The 20,979-nt window shown below is 44.4% G+C and overlaps 1 protein-coding gene across 4 annotated transcripts in view; it reads right to left on the minus strand.

The window, feature by feature from the left end:
• The window catches only part of TEX14 (testis expressed 14, intercellular bridge forming factor), a 126,733-nt gene that overhangs the window by 18,522 nt on the left and 87,232 nt on the right, over positions 1-20,979 (minus strand). For 3 of the 4 annotated variants that reach the window (XM_069602623.1, XM_069602620.1, XM_069602622.1), the window contains exons 14-22: positions 16,356-17,284; positions 13,380-13,486; positions 10,690-10,815; positions 10,398-10,486; positions 9,271-9,540; positions 8,327-8,427; positions 6,095-6,223; positions 4,621-4,687; positions 150-231 (exon numbers count right to left, since the gene is read on the minus strand). In XM_069602623.1, coding sequence (XP_069458724.1) covers positions 150-231; positions 4,621-4,687; positions 6,095-6,223; positions 8,327-8,427; positions 9,271-9,540; positions 10,398-10,486; positions 10,690-10,815; positions 13,380-13,486; positions 16,356-17,284 — 1,900 coding nt within the window. The remainder of the gene's footprint in view (positions 1-149; positions 232-4,620; positions 4,688-6,094; positions 6,224-8,326; positions 8,428-9,270; positions 9,541-10,397; positions 10,487-10,689; positions 10,816-13,379; positions 13,487-16,355; positions 17,285-20,979) is intronic. The other variant, XM_069602621.1, reaches the window with a different exon arrangement.

The raw sequence follows: 20,979 nt of genomic DNA on the forward strand, positions 1-20,979 counted from the left end.
GTCCTAACAAATCTAGGTTGCCTAAAGCTTTTGGTTATAACATGGTGGCTATTATATTTGAAGAAGAACAACATATAAATATGGGGCATTACCATCAATTAACATTACTTCTATGAATCTGAAACTGTGAATAAAATAATGGCATATACCTTCGTATAGGTTGGAATTGAGACTTGGTCAAAGTTTCAGCATTCTTTCCAAGGTTTTTTCTCATTTGGAACTTTTCTTCACCTGAAAGAATAAAGTAAAAGCATTTTAAATAAATTTTTGCAAACCCAGATTATGATTTTCATTCTCTGGAGTTTTCCTGGTCTGGTCTAGAATAATAAATAATCTACATAAACAAAGAGTTTCCTAATTGGGCTTGGATTGAGTACTATAGAAGAGGTTTTTGCTCTGAAAGTTTATTTTCCTTGCTCAGAGGGGAGAACTATATTCTGACACTCAGAATACAATCAAGCCATTTACTGGCCTTTCAGTTATAGCCTCACAGTTACTTCCGGAGACAAATGGTGTTTTGTCTTTTCAGGAAGGCAAACTGACCTGATTCCTGTCAACAGACACCAGGGGGCGTTGAAACCAAGAACTGTTTGTTCACTGACGATTCCAAGCAGAAAAGACCCAGGATGCTAACTGTGTCTCTTGGCCACCAAACACCACTTAAAGACTGGGGGTGGGGTCTTGAGTACTAATGAGCTAATTCAACTGTCTTCTGTTCTCGTTGGCCTCAAGCATCTCAAGTCCTCCCCAATTCTCAGGAAGATACTTTGTAGGCCTCTGGGCACACAGGACCAGAATCCAATTTTCCTTCCCACATTATACAGCTCTGGTTTATGGAGAAGTGGACACACAGACTAGCCTGCCCTATTGGCAAATGCTCACGATCCCCCTGCCATTCTTTAGGTCCAGAAGGTGGCCCGGTAGGCAGTGGCAGGCCCACTATAAAAGTACCACCTTTAGCAAAAGCCAAGACACTGATAAAACCATTTGAATGCAGAGTTCCAAAGAATAGCAAGCAGAGATAAGAAAGCCTTCCTCAGTTTGGGAACACAGGTAAGAATTAAAGATTTTAAAATTAAAAAAAAAAAAAAAAGAAAGCCTTCCTCAGCGATCAATGCAAAGAAACAGAGTAAAACAACAGAATAGGAAAGACTAGAGATCTCTTCAAGTAAATTAGAGACACCAAGGGAACATTTCATGCAAAGATGAACACAGTGAAGGACAGAAATGGTATGGAACTAACAGAAGCAGAAGATATTAAGAAGAGGTGACAAGAATACACCAAAAGCTGTACAAAAAAGATCTTCACAACCCAGACAGTCACGATGGTGCAATCACTCACCTAGAGCCAGACATCGTGGAATGCGCAATCAAGTGGGTCTTAGGAAGCATCACTACGCACAAAGCTAGTGGAGGTGATGGAATTCCAGTTGAGCTATTTCAAATCCTCAAAGATGATGCTATGAAAATGCTACACTCAATATGCCAGCAAATTTGGAAAATTCAACAGTGGCCACAGGACTGGAAAAGGTCAGTTTTCATTCCAATCCCAAAGAAAGACATTGCCAAAGAATGCTCAAACTACCGCACAATTGCACGCACCTCACACTAGCAAAGTAATGCTCAAAATTCTCCAAGCCAGGCTTCAGCAATACATGAACCATGAACTTTCAGATGTTCAAGCTGGTTTTAGAAAAGGCAGAGGAACCAGAGATCAAATTGCCAACATCCAATGGATCACTGAAAAAGCAAGAGAGTTCCAGAAAAACATCTATTTCTGCTTTATTGACTATGCCAAAGCCTTTGACTGTGTGGATAATAATAAACTGCAGGAAATTCTTCAAGAGATGGGAATACCAGACCACCTGACCTGCCTCCTGAGAAATCTGTATGCAGGTCAAGAAGCAACAGTTAGTACCAGACGTGGAACAACAGACTGGTTCCAAATCGGGAAAGGAGTACGTCAAGGCTGTATATTGTCACCCTGCTTATTTAACTTATATGCAAAGCACATCATGTGAAATGCCGAACTGGATGAAGCACCAGCCGGAATCAAGATTGCTGGGAGAAATATGAATAACCTCAGATATGCAGATGACACCACCCTTAGGGCAGAAAGCAAAGAACTAAAAAGCCTCTTGATGAAAGTGAGAGAGGACAGTGAAAACGTTGGCTTAAAACTCAACATTCAGAAAACTAAGATTATGGCATCTGGTCCTATCACTTCATGGCAAATAGACGGGGAAACAGTGGAAACAGTGACAGACTTTATTTTGGGGGGGCCCCCAAATCACTGCAGATGGTGACTGCAGTCATGAAATTAAAAGATGCTTGCTTCCTGGAAGAAAAGTTATGACCAACCTAGACAGCATATTAAAAAGCAGAGACATTACTTTGCTGACAAAGGTCTATCTAGTCAAAGCTATGGTTTTTCCAATAGTCCAGTAGTTGTGTATGGATGTGAAAGTTGGACTATAAAGAAAGCTGAGCACCAAAGAATTGATGCTTTTGAACTGTGGTGTGGGAGGAGACTCTTGAGAGTCCCTTGGTGAGCAAGGAAGTCCAACCAGTCAATCCTAAAGGAAATCATTCCTGAATATTCATTGGAAGGACTGATGCTGAGGCTGAAACTCTAGGACTTTGGCCACCTGCTACGAAGAGCTGACTCACTACAACAGACCCTGATGCTGGGAAAGATTGAAGGATGGAGGAAAAGGGGATGACAGAGGATGAGATGGTTGGATGGCATCACCAACTCGATGGACATGAGTCTGAGCAAGCTCCAGGAGTTGGTGATGGACAGGGAGGCCTGGCGTGCTGCAGTCCGTGGAGTCGCAAGGAGTCAGACATGACTGAGTGACTGAACTGAACTGAACTGAAGACACTGAAACCCCACCAGTGGAGAAGCATCACAGTTCTCCTTCTTGCTACTCTCTTCAAATGCCCTAGAAAGCAGAAATTAATTCCTAATAAGCACAATGCAGAGCTGGAGGGGAAGTTAGATTTGAGAGTCTAACTCTCTCCTTTATTTCATACGAAGGAAAGGTGGGGCCCTGGGGTGGAATGACATGCCCAAGATGCCAAAGGTCATGCAGAAAAAAAATCAGCAGCAGAACTGGGCGTGGAACCCAGTGTGTATCCAACTGTTACCCCTGTTGTACTGCCTGGTATGGAGAGGATATATATCAGAACCATAGTGGGAAAGCTGGAAGAGAAGGGCTAAAAGGAGGAAATGGAGTAGAAATGAGAGGCTCCTAATGTACTTCAGATGTTTGCAGCCAACTAACCATGGTTTTCAGACCTGCCTGCCCCATAATTTCTCTCTCCTACTCACCCCTCTTTCAAACACAAGTGAAGTGGCCACACACAGGTCAGGCTCACACAGAGAGTGAGTGATCATGGGCAGAGGCTCCACAGAAAGAACTGAGAGGCCAGAGACCCAGGTGTGGGAACTTCACATGCACATTTTCCTGAGAATTTAACTGTCCACCTAAATGCTTACAGCTTCTTAAAACACTTGCAACTGTGAAGGAGGCTTGAATCAGGTTAGAGACACAAGCTGGAGGATGCAACAGGAGGAAGGGAGTATGTTCAGATCCTAAACCTGCCCAGCCTGGGTTCAGACAGTGGAGACATGACCGTGGACCGAGCTGCATGGTTCACCAGACGGATAACTCTGGTTTTAAAAACAGATGGTTACACGCCTTAAAAGAGTGAAAGTGCACAATTTTTGAAATGTCTGTATCAGTACCTGTGGTCCATTTATGTCTCGTCTTGTGCCATACCCCAGCTGTTGATCCAAGGTTAACTTCCCGTGTAACAGGAAGCCATTGCTAAGTTATACAGAACCCAACGCCCAGAAAGGGCTCGATGTCATACTGACTGTAGTATTGGTTATTATTAAGCCTTTGCTAAGATGTCATGCAAGCAAAGGAAAATGATGGTAAAACTCAGTCTTCTGCAGTAGAGAAGGACACAGAAACCTAGTACTGTTGTCCCCGGATCAATAACCAGCTGTGAGGCCCAGGCCAGTCCATCAGGGCAGCTCAGCACAGACAACTCAACACCTGCTATGTGCCACAAAAGAGCCTGAAATCTAGGGAAAGAGACTACAGGGGAAAAGAAAAGAAGCAACTGCTGTAACGTATGCTATATGAATGAAAGGTGGGGGGACTTCCCTGATGGTCCAGCGGTTAAGACTCCACAATCCTAAGGCAGGGGGCCTGGGTCCCATCCCTGGTCAAGGAATTGGATCCCATGTTTCACGACTAAAGAGTTCAAATCAGCAACTAAAGATCCTATGTGCCGCAACTAAGACCTGGCACAGCCAAATAAATACACACACAAATATTTATAAATAAATAAATAGCAAAGTTAAAAAGAAAAGAATGCAAGGGGAAGTATGTAAGTAACATGATATATGGATGCCATGAGGCTAGTGAGAAGCTGGGGATTCATTCTAAAGAGGGGAAATCACTGAGCCTAAGTTTTCTTATCTGTGAAATGAAAGGCCTGGAAGGTTATCTCTAAGGACCTTTCCAGCTCTAAACATGTGTGACCTGACAGAGAGAAAGTGAACAAGAGGGATTCTAAAAGGAATCTGCCCTCCGGGTGTATTACCAGAGGCTTGAGGTCGGGCGCAAGCATGTTGTATTCCTTCAAAGTCTTCATCAATGGGACTTGAGGTCTATAAAAGAAAGAAAGAGCAAAGAAAGGAAGTTCACTCGAGGAAGATACATCATCAAAAGATGGGGAGAGGATTTCTTGATGTTCTTAAACTTTGAAAATCGTTAAAAGTTCCTGCATCTCTTATAGAAAAAGAACAAACCTTCTTCGCAGACGTTAAGAACTTATCTGTACTATACGTTCCTCCTCAACAGCAAGCCCTCCTCCACCTCCCACTGTGAGGTGGGATTGGGTTATTCTTCCCTTCTTTATATAATTATCCCCTCTCCTCACTCCAACCATCCAACAAAGATGTTTTAATCCCTGGGAGCTTTCCTAGAAAAGCCAAAAAAGGTAGGAAAGATGGCCCAGGCTCTAAAGCTACTCTATGGGGTGAGAAGTCAGAACACTGGTTCCTTTGAGGAGAGGCAGTGGGTGGGAGGAAACACAAGGATCCCCTTCTAGGGGATCAGGAATGTTCTATTTCTTGATTTGGGTGCTGGCTCCATGAGTGTGTTCAGCACGTAAAAGTTCATGATCTGTACCCTAAAGATGCATGTACTTTTCCCTGTTCCCCTTTTTATATACGTGTACATATTACGTGTGTGTACATATATGCGCATATAAACTTTCTATTTTTTATTAACCATTTTCTTAAAGTCCCAGGCCACAGTAATATCAAGAATGCTTGAAGGACTGATTATGGAAAACCGCTCTGAGTTTTCAGAAGTGCCGACAGGGGAGAACTATGCTTTCTGATGCATCACTAAATTCTTCCCGTCAGTCAAATGTGGTGATTGGCATGTACAATCTCTCTTTCCTCCACGATACCTTTCATATTGGTAAAAAGGGCCCCCAAAGGTGGCAGGGTAGGGGAGAGAAGAGGTAAAAATTACAAGAGTAAATAAAAGACTCCTAAGATTTTCATTTTATAAAGGAAAATACTCTCTGCACAAACAGGTTCTTGCAAAAGCCAGGCACGTCCCAGAGCAAGGCCCGGGTACCGGACAGCCTCACGTTCTCTGCGGACCCCGTGCCGCTATTCCCGGCTCTCCCACCACTAAAGCCTGTCAGTCCTGGGCTAACTCCTTAGGCTGCTCTCGCCAGTGCTTCTTCACACAGAGCAGTAACAGCAGGCTGCCTTCTCTCCCCCCAGGAAAGGACTGTGCATTAAGCAACAAGAAGGAATCGGTTTTGAAAAAGAAGTACAAAGCGCTGCACCAATGCAGGAACCACAGTTCTGTGGTAAGACCTTCATCATGAAAAATCTTATTTTTCACACGTTTTTTTCAAAACATACGAAAACACTGATAAATTGACATGATATACTTTTATGCATAAGCTATTTTTCTTAATAAAAATACTTTTAAAGGAATAAAGCAACAGAGGAAGCTGGAGATGTACTATCCTGAACTTCGTAAATTTTTACCTCTAGAGCCAAATTTTCTTGAGCAATTGAGGCGTAAAAATATTCATGGTCTGGAGTTAAAAATTCATCTGTCATGTCTTCAGTGTCTTCAGAAGACTCCGGTGAACAAGTTGATTGTGTAGACTGACCCTATTAATAACGTAGGAAATCACTTTTCAGTTGGTGTTTATTGTAAACAAATCCCTTTAGAGGTGGCTGCAGTGTTAGTAACAGGGCATCTAAAATCATCCTGCAGTCGGGCTGATGCGCTCAGAGCCCCTCCCGCCACGGGTGCACCTCTGCCCTCCTTCTGCACAGCCAGTCATGAACCCCAGAGCAAGTGTGACAAATCACAGTCCTGAATCTCAACTTCCTTACCTGCACAGTGGAAGCAGGGGAGGCTGGGCGACCTTTTTGCTCTGAAATTCACAGGAAGAAGAAAGGCCCTAGACAACTCAAGCTGGGGACCGAATTTAAACACCCTGATCCCCACGGGCACAGACACAGTCCATGTGCTGGAGTCAACTCTAGGCTGAGGCTGCTCAGACCTGGGACTCCTTCAGGTATTCCCATTTAAAGGCAAGAGAAGGAGCATGGTTTTTAAAATAGCAATGCAATCTCAATAATGAAACAGGGATTTCCCTGGTGGCCCAGCAGGTAAGACTCCATGCTTCCACAGCAGGCAGCGCATGTTTGATCCCTGGCTGGGGAATTAAAATCCCACAGCCATGCAGCGAGAAAATTTTTTTTAATTTAGAAAAAAGGGAGAACTATTTAAAAAATGAAATAGTTTAAAGCAAGTCACTGGGATTTCTCTGGTGATCCAGTGGCTAAACACACTCCCAATGCAGGGGGCCTGGGTTCTATCCCTGGTCAGGGAACGAGATCCCACATGCTGCAACTAAGACCCAGCACAGCCAAATTAATTAATTAATTAAAAGCAAGTTATTTCGTCAGCATCTCTGCTCTACTCCTTCCTTTTCTGCTGCTTCTCTACATCCAGGCCCTCATCACCACGTGGCCAGACAGCTGGCTCCTTTCCTTACCTTCAATCATCTCTTTGAAGAGGTTTTGTGGTTTATTTCCCTGGACACTGCCTTTGCCACACTTCGTCTTCTGTGCACTTAGCAGCTGCTTTCCTTAACCTCTCATATCAAACTGAAATTTCTCAGACAAGCCTGGCCTCCCACACCTTCCCCACTTCCCTGACAGACCTGCTTCTGCAGCCAAGCCAGTATGTTTAATGTGGTGCGTCCTCCCAGGCCTCACGGGAGAGAAAGAATAAGCTGCCCTGTGAGTGGTCTGTGTACTGATTAAAACACAAAGGTATATTCTTTGGAAAGCCTCAAATGTTATCACAATCGGCTTTTTACATTGTTTATTCTCAATTTTTGTTTATATTCTTCCATGTCAATGGTGGTTACAAATTTTGGTTCCTTATGCTGGCTGGACCATGGCCCAACTGCACACTTGAAGAATGCATTAAATCCATGAAGCAGGACTGTGACCCCAGTGCAAATGCTGGGAAATGACCGAATCCTAGAGATCTTGCTGAGGCCTAGATTTCAGGCATGAACACATTCCTTCCACCGAGCTGAGAGCTGAATTTTGGTCTTAAGATAACATCCCAGGCGAAGGTACTCTCATTGCAACCCTGCCCCTGCTTTTCCTACTTCAATCTGACTTCAGTCACGAACTTTGATAACTGACCTCACACTGAGCTTTATGAGGTGGTCTTTTCTACACGGTTAGACAGAAAGCTTGGGCTTCCCAGGTGGTATAGCAGTAAAGAATCCGTCTGACAATGCAGGAGACACAAGAGATGTGGGCTAGATCCCTGGGTCAGGAAGATCCTCTAGAGAAGGAAATGGCAACCCATTCCAGTACTCTTGCCTGGGAAATCCCATGGACAGAAGAGCCTGGTGGGCTACAGTCCATGGAGTTGCAAAGAATTAAACACGACTGAGTTACTGAGCACACACACAGACAGAAAGCTCAAGGGTCAGAGCTGAATCTAACACGGTGTTTTCCCCAAGCTCCAATATTCACAGTGCTGTGAGCTGAACTAATTCAGAAAGTATTAGACAGGGAGGAGAGACTTCTTCATTCATGTCAGACATGTCAGCATGTGAGGGCACATGCTCCAACAAAAAAAGAACTACTACAGATATTTCAATGTCATAATACGTAACAACTCAGTTTTACCCTACTAGGTCTTTGGGTTTGAGTTGGCTCTCCAGCTGTATGACTTACGCTGTAAGACTTCTCAACAGCCACAGATGCATCCGAATTTGCTTGAAAGACTTCACCGTGCTCTGGCTGCTCATCTTTTCTGGGGGGCAGGTGCCTGATACCTAAAAATTATAACACAATAATTGTCATTCAGTAATTTTTAAATGACATGAAGGGGCAAAGGACAGTGTGAGAGAAGATATGTATGCATTTTCTGCCGAATGCGGCTATGTGTCATGTCAGCTTCTGTCCAAACAGTGAAGACTGTTAGGTTAGCCTCGCTCTAGCACGCGGCCGTGAATCATTCTCCCTTTTGCCCACCCATTCAAGAGTGATGCTTGACAAGGAACAGATTTTAAATAACAAAAAAATCTAAAACAGTATATTTTTCTACCTAAGACGAATAACTTTAGATGTACCTTTCCTGGATTTTCAAACAACTGTGAAATGATATCCCATGTCCTGACTGCAAGCAAATTACCAGGTAGAAAGACACAGCATGCAGCTTTCACCCACAAATCTATAAAAGTGATGCCAGTAAACATCATTTGTCTCTAGGTTGCTCAGGCATAGACCCTCTGATAGACGGTAGAATTTTTCTGGCCTAAAATGCAATGCGAAAAAGTGGGCAGTAGGGGCTGGCCTGCCACCAATGCCCTCTGGTAAGAGGTTCAATTCTTTGCCAGGTTAGATCCAGAAGTAGGGTCAGCGCATGGAGACTATTTACTTCCTTTGGACAAAGGAATCTGCTCCAGTAATAGAGAAACTTGCGAGTCTCTGGGCTTTTTCATCTGTCCGAAGGACAGTGGGATTAGATGGGTGTGCTACTTTTGCCTGGAATTCAGGATCCCCAGATAGACAGGAAAGGAGAGAAGCCAAAGGAAATATTCTAGGAGGTTTTCTTATTGCTGAGAGCTGACAACTTGATAGAGCTCACCTACCCCAATTCCTCCATCTGAACTTACTGGTGAAACGCTGAGGTCCCGACTGTCTGCCATGCTGGTCACTGCTGTCTGTTTGGCCACACTCGTCATTTCCTCCTGGCTCATCGCTTTTCTTGCGATATTCTGCAGCTTGCTGCCAATCCACATGCTCGGAGACCTTAATGGGGAGCTGCGGCAGGGGGTCAGGCTCATTTTCAGCCTCACTGTCTAAAGCCACACCACTCCGAGGATGCCAAGGAGGAACTGTCAGCTGTCCAGTAGCTGCCTTTGCTGCCATTTCTTTTACCTCCACTGGGTGAAGATAAAGCAGCATTTAAAACAGCACTGTGAATGCTGGAAACAAAAGCTTTAGTTCCTTAAAGAGTTACGTAATGTTTCATAGCTTATATTGTCACAATTATCCCCTTTTTAGAACTGTATCATCCTTAGCTTGCCCTGCTTGGCTTGAAACAGAAAAGAGGAGAGAACTAATAACAGAGTGAGGGACAGGCAGACTTTCAGTGAGTTACAGCCCTTTATGCTGAATTAGACTAAAAGGCAACAGAAATTTGTAGGCAGACTTTCTTGCTGTAAAGATTTTGTAAGAAAATGACATGTGAAGCCCCTAGCCTGCAGAAACTAATGGAAGGCATTCTATTTGAGTTTGTATAGCCTTTCTAGACCAGACTGAGCTCATATTTTGGAAGTATGTATATAGTATTTTCCTCAAAATTTTCTATCCTTCTTCAGTGTCACTTAGCATTACTATCAAAAAACATAGATGCTGTATTCTTTTAAGCTCGTAAGATTAAACTGATACGAAAGGATCACGCCCACAGGATAGGTGAAAGTGACACTGCAAGCTCTCTACCTTAACAACATTATAAGAATCTATACTGCGTATTTTTTTTTACTACATTTGTTACAAAACATACATATATACACATATACAGAGTGTAGAAAGATTTCCTATTTAGTCCAGAGATTTAAAAAAGCACTTCTCTTTTACAGTTTATAATCAGAAAGGTGTTTTTTTTTCAAAATGGAATGATCTAACAAGAAAAAAATATGAGAAGACAGTAAAGGCTGTGTACTTTGAGATAACAACCAAGCTAGAAAGATACTTTAAATTTCATTTTGTCCAACAGAACCCATGGCTTTATACTCACTTTTCCATTTTAAGTGTATCTCTCCATCATCTTTGTTATTTCTTGACTTTGCGTTATAGATTTCAGAAGACACAGATTGCATACTGATCCTGAATTGCATATATTTGGGGGAAGAGGGCAAGTGAACACAAACACATCAGTTTACTCAGGTTCCTGACACAACCCCAAGTCCATGAGCCCACCCAGAGGACTGTCCCTATTCTCTGAACTGTTCTGAGGTTGCACTGACTCCTGTGCACCACCAGGTGGCAGCAGACCCCCCCTCAACACTCAGCCCACAAGGCTGTACTACCTGGTAGAGTCCTGGCCAGGGTTGGATGAGGCGGGTGGTCCCTGTGGGTGGCTTGGCTCGGTGAGAAGTACACTACTGAGCTGTGTCGGTTTGCTTTGAGGACTGGACTCCCTAGGCCTTCCCTGGCTAAGAAATGAAAGGAGTGGGTTAGATGATCTTGAAATTCAGCTTCACAAACAGAACCCTGGTCCTTGGGCTGTAGCAGAGCAGAGCATAGGTGATGGTTCAGTAGTTTCCTTGTAGTTTCTTCGATCAGAATCCTCTGGTAACAGGCCCACCTGCACATCAGTGATAGCACAACAGCTAACACTTACAAAGATGGGCTTAAGGCACCAGGGATTCTGAAGGTCATTCAGAGATCTTCACCCTAGTTTCACTGAGTTGTGGACCATGTCCTGCGACTAGTTAGCTGACTGTGGCAAACGTCAGTCTCTCTGGGCCAAGGTCTCCTCCTCTGCACAACAAAGCAGCTTCTTTTTCCTCTAAATATCCCATGACTATATATACTTTATCACCTATGAAACTAATTCCTTGAAAATGTATCGTCTAGGGGAGCTCCCTGGTGATCCAGGGACCAAGTCTTCATGCTCCCAATGCAGGGGCCCACGTTTGATCCCTGGTCAGGGAACTAGATCCCACATGCCACAACTAGAAGATGCCGTGTGGCACAACTTAAGACCTGGCAAATAAGATAAAGAAAAAGAAAATGTGTGATTTATGCATACATAGGAATTCCCTTTTATCTAGAACAGCCCAGTCTCCTGCTGTATCAGAGTGCAAAGAGAGGCTGTTGAATTAGGAACGTCATGTCTGATCAGCTTCTTTGAAGAACAATTTGGCAACAGCTATCAAGCATCTGTCAGAGAAGGCAATGGCATCCCACTCCAGTACTCTTGCCTGGAAAGTCCCCTGGACGGAGGAGCCTGGTAGGCTGCAGTCCATGGGGTCACTAAGAGTCGGGCACGACTGAGCGACTTCGCTTACACTTTTCACTTTCATGCATTGGAGAAGAAAATGGCAACCCACTCCAGTGTTCTTGCCTGGAGAATCCCAGGGACGGGGGAGCCTGGTGGGCTGCCCTCTATGGGGTCACACAGAGTCCGACACAACTGAAGCGACTTAGCAACAGCATCAAGCATCTTTAAAGTGTTCAAACCCTCTGTAACTCTGCTCCTGGGAGTCTATCAAGGACATAACCCAAAATGCAGAACAAAATTAACTGACAAGTCACTATAACCCTAGTCATAACAGAAAAAAGAATGAAACAACCTAAAATTCAACAATGGGGGAAAAGAATAATGGGGAGAATTCAATTTTTCCCCATTTCAAACTTATAATTTCAAAGTAAGTTTACAGGATGCTTTTAATAACAAAAGATAAAAAAGTTCTAATGTAAAGCAAAAGCTCGGGATACAAAATTGCCTTCTTGTTTAGTCGCTCAATCATGTCCGACCCGTTGTGACCCCATGAACTATAGCCCACCAGGCTCCTCTGTCCGTGGGATTCTCCAGGCAAGAATACTGGAGTGGGTTGCCATTTCTTTCTCCAGGGAATCTTCTCCAACCAGGGATCGAACCAGCGTCTCCTGCCTTGGCAGGCAGAGTATTTATCACTGAGTCACCCAGGAAGCCCACAAAAATGCCTACATGTATATAATTAAGGTTATTTTGAAAGCACACGAAAAGCCTAGGTGGGTTGGCAGCAAAGTATTCAACCTCTCCCTTGGCGCTGAGCAGGGCAGCCGCAGCTGCAGCTTCTGCTTCGTCCCCCAGCGGCTGTACCGTCGCCCTGTCTGCCGCTGTCAGTGACGTGAGTGCTAAACTCTGAGGCCAATTAGGCGGTTCTTCAGTTCATTCCCTTCGTAAAGGTAAAATACACTAATCTAAAATGCCTGGGCATGTTCCTCGATTCTCCCTTTGGTACATATTTAACTGAAGTGAAGAGAACAGCAAATTCTTGTCATTATTCTCAGTCACCACTGAGGGCAGGAATAAAAAAAAAATTTTTCCAGGAAGATGGACTTCAAAGCTGTGGATTAATGCTGTCTTTTAACCACAGAAAAGGAAAACTAAGTTCATATACGACTCTGTCCTGAAAAACATTTACTGCTCCATTAATAATTCTTCCTATGCAAAAGAAAATTTGTTTTTCCTAAGTTCTTAAAAACCCAGCATATGCATACACTTTCCTTATACTGAAGGAAAATTGATTTGTGCTGAAATCAATTCATTTTATCGATCTGGCTAAAAATCAGAGTCTAAAAGGTAATGATGATATTGCTCAACTTCCTCCTCCTGCCCCCCAGTCAGTGACACTTATTTTGAACAACACTGATTTTCAGGTAGTTTGGTTTCTGGAGCCCTGGCACGTGGGATGCCTGGCACTTCCTTTTCTCAGGAAAGCGATCTAGACAGTTTCAGGAAGACAGGGTGCTCTGCTCTGGACCACTGAGGAGTTCTGTCTGGCTGACCTGCAGCAGCTTCACCTCTGACGTCTCCTGCGAGTCTCCATTATACTGCTCTTCTCACTCACTCAACGGAGAGAAACTGCCAACATCCCTTTCTCTGTTACTACCCCTCAACACTCACAATCTCTTTGTCACCAGCAACATGAAGACCATTAAGTGGCCTAAGGGTCACATGGGCGTCTGAAGACATGATGACACAAAGAACAATGAAACGTTAACCCACCTGCTGGTGCTCTGGTTCCTGTCTCTCTCCAAGCTGTCCTTGGCTCCGTGAGTGGGCTGAAACTGCTCACCTCTGCTCTGTTTCCCAGGGCCACAAAGCGTGGGCAGCTTAAAAATCAGGAGACATGTTTCAGTGCTTTGATGAAGGAATCCCGCTTCCCTTCACTCTCACATTCTGTTTTTAAAGTCATTCTTGCTCAGCATGTAGAACTAACCAGACCTCTCAAGATAATTTCAGTTTGCACGTTTCACATCTACTAACTCATCTCTTAGCTGGAGGCCTCTTCAGAGACACACTGGCCCTCAGGACTTCAGTCTGAACAGGGTGCAAGTGGAAAATGAGCAGACAAAATAGACATCAAAAGTCCCCAGACTTTCCCCTCTATGATTATTAAGGCAGCAGGTTTTATGGCAGGAGCCCCAGGCCCTGGGTTCTCGTCTGATCTTTACTCAGACTAACCTAAGTGAGCCTTATGTTTTGGTTTCCTCATCCATAAAACAGGGACAATAATATCTGCCTAAATCTACTGGGCGGTGGGGGGAGGAGAGGGGTGCTATGAAAATAAAACACAACCAAAAAAAAAAAAGCTACAATACTTCAAAAATAGTAGAAGTAAAATAAATTAAAGCCAATGCCCTTTAGCCAAAAAAAGAGACCTGGGATCTGCTTACTGCAATTTCAACTAAGTTTAATTGCATTTCCTAACCTACAGCAAATAAAAGATTTGGGAATGGCAGCAAGACACCTAAGGTGAGGAGAGGCATAAAAATGATCACTGTTTCTGTGGAGTATGAGTTCCAGAGGCTGTTGAGTAGAGGCAACATTGTATCACAGTAACAGATGTCCAAAAAATCCTCATGATCACCAAGGAAAGGCTAGAATAGATTTAGAATATATTTAAACTGGCATTTAGAATAATGGCAAGTCTGTAGTGTTTTCATTCAGTATGATTAAAAATTTAAGAATGGAGAAATTAAAAGAATGAATTTCAAATGTTTGAAAATTTCACTGAGGTGAAAATGCCTTATTCCTTGATTATGCTAGAAAACCAGGGTAGGCTTTTTAAAGAACAATTAAAATATGGTATAGTTGCTTTACACATAGTCATATGTACTAGTAGATGGTTTCCAACAACGGCTGCCTTCAATTCCTTCCCTCCCTGTCCACATTGCCACTGGAGAGCTGGAATCTACTTTCCTTCCCTTGAATCCATGCTGGCTTCCTGTGACCATCAGAAAAGCAGCAAAAGTGATCTTGTCCTAGTTTTTAAGAGACCTGGCAGCTTCAGTTTTCACTTGGGAAGCCAGCTGCCAGGCTGCAGAGAAGCTTGGATGAGACTACTTAGTCAATCAAAAGAAGCCAAGTGTGGAAAAAGGCCGCCTGGGGGAGCCCAGTAACTGAGGCCTTCCTGCAACTTCTTGCTCAATGCAGACTCCAGCTGAACGCAGTTGAGGGGCTGGTCCTGGCCAGTGCCACAAAAAATGGAAGAATCAGTCAGGTTAGCCCTGTCATACTCAGGGCCCACAGAATTATGAGAAGTAATAAAACATTGTTATTTTATGTTATGCAGCAAAAGGTAATCAACACACAGTATACAATAAAAGTTATTTCCAGTAGTTTTCTAGTAAACTCTAACTTTCATTGTGCCTTCTCTTTGTGTGTGTGTGTTAGTAGCTCAGTTGTGTCCGACTCTTTGTGACCCCATGGACTGTAGCCCACCAGGCTCCTCTGTCCATGGGATTCTCCAGGCAAGAATACTGGAGTGAGTTGCCATTTCGTTCTCCAAAATCACCTTCCTTCTCTTTACATAAAAACAAATGCCAAGGCTTTTCCAAATGTTCTAAGTGAGGACTAAAGTCTCACTGAAATGCAGCAAGGAACAGTGCAAGAGCCCTAGATTGGGAGTCAGAAACCCAGCTGGGGCCGGTCAGTGGCACAGCAAGGGATGGGGTAGTGGGAGTCAGCTGCCCTATGCAGGCCAAGAGGGTGCACTTTAGGTGGAGGATTTTAAAAGAATAATAAAACTCACTAAAAGCCGGCTTTTTTTTTTTTTAATACCATGAGCCAGCAACTCTAAATAATTTCAGTAATAAGATCCTCCTTCCAGTGGTGCTGACCTCTCCCACTCCACCCTGTGCTCAGTCACATCCATGGATCTCAGAAAGTTCACGTCTCTGAGCTTGAGCTTCACACTCTGGAAAAGGATGGGCTTGATCCATCTCTAAAATTTTGATTCAACAGGCAGCCAGCTCTGCATGTATGAACTTGTTAAAATTCATCCATTCATTCAGTCCCTCAATGACGGAGTACCTTCTACTGCTAGGCCCCCTTCTATGTGTGGGGACCTTTCCTCAGCCTTACTGGACGGACCTGTCCTTAAGAAGCCCAGAGCTTACAAGCCATGTGGTGTGGTCAAAAAAAAAAAAAGAAGAAGAAACAGCAGCAGCTCACAGAGGAACCACTCTTCAGCCCCTGGTTTCTCACATCCTCTGAGGCATTTCCTTTGACTACCAAGTCCCTCCCATCCCCATCGGTGTCTGAGCTGCTCCTAGCAGAGCTTGTGGCTCATTCATCAAATCCCAGGGTCTAATAAACAGCCTCTGGCTCTATGCTTATCAAATGAGTGAATGAATGAATTAATAAGCAATTCAGAATGGGGATTAAATACCTGCCCAAGATACCATATTTGGTGAGTTGAACTATATAAAATTGTCAATACTTGATTATTTTGACCTACAAAACAGTGATTTCACATAGTTCATAGAATTTTACAGAGGACAGGGCCTGTGAGCTGGGTTCGGGATAGGAAATGAAGAGTATCTACCTTGGAATTCGAACCTAGAAGCCTTGTTTCCCAAAGCAAAGAGGACTCGCTAGGAGTTGGCAGTGCTGACGCCACCCTTGCAAGTAAGTCAGGGTACACCAAGGCCGGCTCCAAACCCTGCATGCTGCCCTGCCCCCATGTCTCAGCCTCACCTGGCGGCCCTTCTCCAGCTGATCCCCCGTGCTTTCTTCAGTGACTTGGGGGAAAGAAGCTAAAGGTGTCCAGCCACAGTTGCTTCTTTTCTTGGACCTCTTGCCAAAATGTCCTCCTCGAAAGTCTTTCACTGTCCTTGGGGACCTTGCTAGAGTCAGACCGCTGCCCCCCGGGTCCGGCCGCTGGTCCCCAGGCCGCTGCACGACAGGAGGAAGGTAGCTGGAAGCCGGGGGGCCGAGGGCCGAAGGTGAGTCGTGGATGCCTGCAAACTCTCTCGAAGAAGCCCACAGAGACCTGCGCTCCTCCTGCTCCTTCTGTATCTTCTCGAGCTTTTCTATCTTCTGCTGAACATTCCTCAGCAAATCGGCATTCTGGTGCATTAAGGTCTGCGAAATCTTCAGGCTCAGCACACACTTACTGATGTACTCCTCGGTCACGGAGCGGTTGTTCACGGCGCCCAGGGCTCCTCGGGCTGGCTCGGGCTGGCTGGGGGAACGAAGCGCACCCTTCTGCCACTCCCAGTCCTCACAGGAGAGCTCCGTGTCAGCGTCCGAAGAGCTCTCATCTTCATCGCAAAAACAGCACGCCTCTCTCTCCATCTTTTCCAGCTCTTCTTCCATGGACTTCAGCTCATCTGTCTGGTTTGGTGTGGCCCCCTCAAGAGATGAGCCAGTTCCTGGGTGCTCCTCCTCTGGGTCATCTGCTGTGTCCAGGCAGCCTGAGTAGATTTCATTGATTTCGAAGCTGCAGAGGCTTGTCTGATCTGGGCTGGGGTTCCTGGCCTCTTCCGCCACGGAGCAGGCAGGAGAAGCAGCGTCTTGGCGGTGAGTCTGCTGGGCCACTGGACTTATGTCTGGGACAGGAGGCTCTGGTGTTGCTTTCCCGGTGGGAGAAGAGTGACCCCTTGGGGAATGAAACTGACCACCTGCTGAAAAGAAAAGCAACATGCAGCTGATTAAAGTGACCGCAGCAGCTCAGCACCTACGACTTCTTGCTCAAGTGGCATGAGAACACAGAAAGAAGTTTCTTATCTTCTCACTCACTTTTCAGTTACAAAGACTGCCAGATACACTCACAGAGAATGAGAGGGTATTTCTAACTTTTGAAGAGGGTTGAGATAGAAAATTTGGGAAGGGCTTTCCTGCGTGGCTCGGTGGTAAAGAATCTGCCTGCCAATTCAGGAGACACAAGTTTCACCTTTGATTCAGGAAGATCCCACATGCCGAGGAGCAACCAAGCGAGTGTGCCACAACTACTGAGCCTGTGCTCTAGAGGCCGGGAACAGCAACTACGAAAACCCATGAGCCCTAAAGCCCGAGCTCTGCAACAAGAGGAGCCGCCGCAATGAGAAGCCTGCACACCGCAAACCAGAGAGTGGCCTCTACTCATCGCACCTAAAGAAAAACCCCACCCAGCAATGAAGACTCAGCACAGCCAAAAATAATAGGTAAATAAAATTATTTTAAAAACAAGAAAATTTGGGAAGGATCAAACCCAGGAAAAAATGCTTAAGTCATAGTATGTTCAAAACATGCCTAACTACCAGGACAAGTGATTTACAGGCCCCTGAATCTTAGGACTAAATTCACACTTTCTTTACACAAAGTGTTTGAATATTAACGTCAGTTCAAGTCATGCTCTTTGTGAGCATCTGATAAAACAAGCCAAGACACTACCTAAGGAGCCACTGCACTGTGAGAAAAATCATACCTTAAAAAATAACACCAGGACTGACCGCCCACCACACCTGGTTGACGGTGTATGGCTTGCAGAAAATAGGATGGAGAAGTCAAAGTTATGAGACCTTGGAAACCATTCTGGAGGCCTCCAGGCCTGCGCAGAGAGTCAAGAGAACAGTCGCTTGGCTAGAATCCGAATGCCTGAATTTCAACTGTGTAATCAGCCTGGAATCATGAGCAAATCACACCTCTCCGAACCTTAGTTTTCTCATCTGGAATATGAGGGCATCAACCAGATGACTGCAAGGTTCTTCGCAGCTCTGAGTTCAAAGGTTTCCAAGTACACTAAAAAGTAGCAAGGCTTTAAGAAAAAGGTTAGAAGGAAATACCAAAATGTTAACAAATTATTTCTAAGAAATTAAAATCTTAAGTAATCTTCATATTATTTAAATTTTCTATAATGAACTGTAGCGGGAATTTCTAATAATGTACACTCACAGCCTTGAGAAATTTCATAGAAATAACACCTAGAAAAACAGCATATATCAAGAAACTGTGCTGAGGATGTATCAACAATGATGAAAAACAGTTTTCATGTTTTCCTTAGAATAACAGCCTTCTTACAGACCCCAAGGCCAGACCCAGAAGGGAGTATGACTGGGGTCATGAAAGCATGGACCTTGAACAGCGGGTCGGGGTCAGGTATGAACACCGCCTACACACTTGCTGACTGCTCCCGAGACCATCCCACGAGGGAACGGCCTGGGGAAAAACAAGGAGATCTGGCCTATATCAGTGCAGTGCCTTGGGAAAGATCGATCAAGCAAAGTTTTGTAGTCTACAGTCAGGAGCAACAGCTGGACTCAAGAGTGGACTCTGCACCTCAGTCCGACAGAGGCTGCAGGCCCCCGACCCACTGCACCAGATTTCGTGCTCTGCTCTCATTCTCGCTGCTCGCTCGCTCCTGGACCTTTACAGCAACAACTGGCACCCAACGTGGGGCTGGAGCAAAAATGAAAACACAGCGACCTGGGTCGGTTGAGACGCCTCTGAAAATTCCTGCTGGTAAGTCCTCAGGCATTTAATTGGGGTTAAAATGGGAAATGTTGAGAATGTAGAACACTATTGCCTATATATTTGTTTATTAAGACAGCTCTTGAAAGCGGGAAGAGCTTCTGCTAGTGAAGGGCAATTGTTAGAATCGTTACAAGCCGTGGATAAATAATGCTGCTGGTTCCCGTCAACAGGAACCTTAGATTTGAAAGTCTGGGAAAAGGTTGGAGCCGAGTTAAAGAAAGAACAGACAAAAGGAACTTCACTCCTTGTTTCTATTTGGAGTACATGGACATTAAATAAGTCAGTACTGGAATCTTTGCAGACTTCTGATTCTTTTGATGAAAGTGATGATGACTCTTTTGAAAAACCTCAAAATCAATATAGCGAGGCCAGTCACCAAATTATGTTCAATCAAGGTTATATACCAAGATTGGAACTGGGCAAAAATCAACAAGGAAGAATTTACCCTTTGACTGCTCAAGACTTCAACCCCCCTCGCCCTGTTTTCACCAGGGGCCGCTGCTTGTGTTACTCTTCCTCCACCCACACCTGTATCTCGTAACTGGAAAACTGGTCACCCTGCGTGGCTAGAGCAGTGGCCTCTAACAACAGGAAAAACTGGAGGCTTTACATAAATTAATTAATGAACAACTTAGCAAGGGACATATCATTGAGTCCTTTAGCCCTTGGGATTTTCCAGTGTTCATTATACAAAAGAAATCTGGTAAATGGAAAATGCTTACTGATTTGAGAACTGTTAAGAGGAACTAAAAAGCCTCTTGATGAAAGTGAAAGAGGAGAGTGAAAAAGTTGGCTTAAAGCTCAACATTCAGAAAACGAAGATCATGGCAGCCGGTCCCATCACTTCATGGGAAATAGATGGGGAAACAGTGGAAACAGTGGCAGACTTTAATTTTTTGGGCTCCAAAACCACTGCAGATGGTGACTGCAGCCATGAAATTAAAAGACACTTACTCCCTGGAAGAAAAGTTATGACCAACCTAGATAGCATATTCAAAAGCAGAGACATTACTTTGCCGACTAAGGTCCGTCTAGTCAAGGCTATGGTTTTTCCACCGGTCATGTATGGACATGAGAGTTGGACTGTGAAGAAAGCTGAGCACCAAAGAATTGATGCTTTTGAACTGTGGTGTTGGAGAAGACTCTTTAGAGTCCCTTGGACTGCAAGGAGATCCAACCAGTCCATTCTGAAGGAGATCAGCCCTGGGATTTCTTTGGAAGGAGTGATGCTAAAGCTGAAACTCCAGTACTTTGGCCACCTCATGGGAAGAGTTGACTCATTGGAAAAGACTGTGATGCTGGGAGGGATTGGGGGCAGGAGGAGAAGGGGATGACCCAGGATGAGATAGCTAGATGGCATCACTGATTCTATGGACTTGAGTCTGGGTGAACTCTGGGAGTTGGTGATGGACAGGGAGGCCTGGCGTGCTGCGATTCATGGGGTCGCAAAGAGTCGGACACGACTGACTGAGCGACTGAACTGAACTGAACTGAACTGAATGCTGTTATTGTTCCAATGGGTGCTTTACAACCTGGTCTACCTAATCCTAGTATGATTCCAAGAAATTGGTATTTGTTTGTTATTGATCTCAAAGATTGTTTTTTCACTATTCCTTTACACCCTGATAATCAACCTAGATTTGCCTTTTCGGTTCCTTGCATTAATTTAAAGGAGCCACATAAAAGATTTCAATGGACTCTATTACCTCAAGGTATGCTTAATAGTCCCACTATTTGTCAAAATTTTGCAGCCAAGGCTTTATACCCAGTGTGACAGCAATCCCCTCATGCATATATCATTCATTATATGGATGATATACTAGTATGACTATTAAAAAGAGAGATGACATTTTTGACACTGAATGGC

The sequence above is a fragment of the Ovis canadensis genome, chromosome 11 (genome assembly GCF_042477335.2).
Source record: "Ovis canadensis isolate MfBH-ARS-UI-01 breed Bighorn chromosome 11, ARS-UI_OviCan_v2, whole genome shotgun sequence".
NCBI lineage: Eukaryota > Metazoa > Chordata > Mammalia > Artiodactyla > Bovidae > Ovis > Ovis canadensis.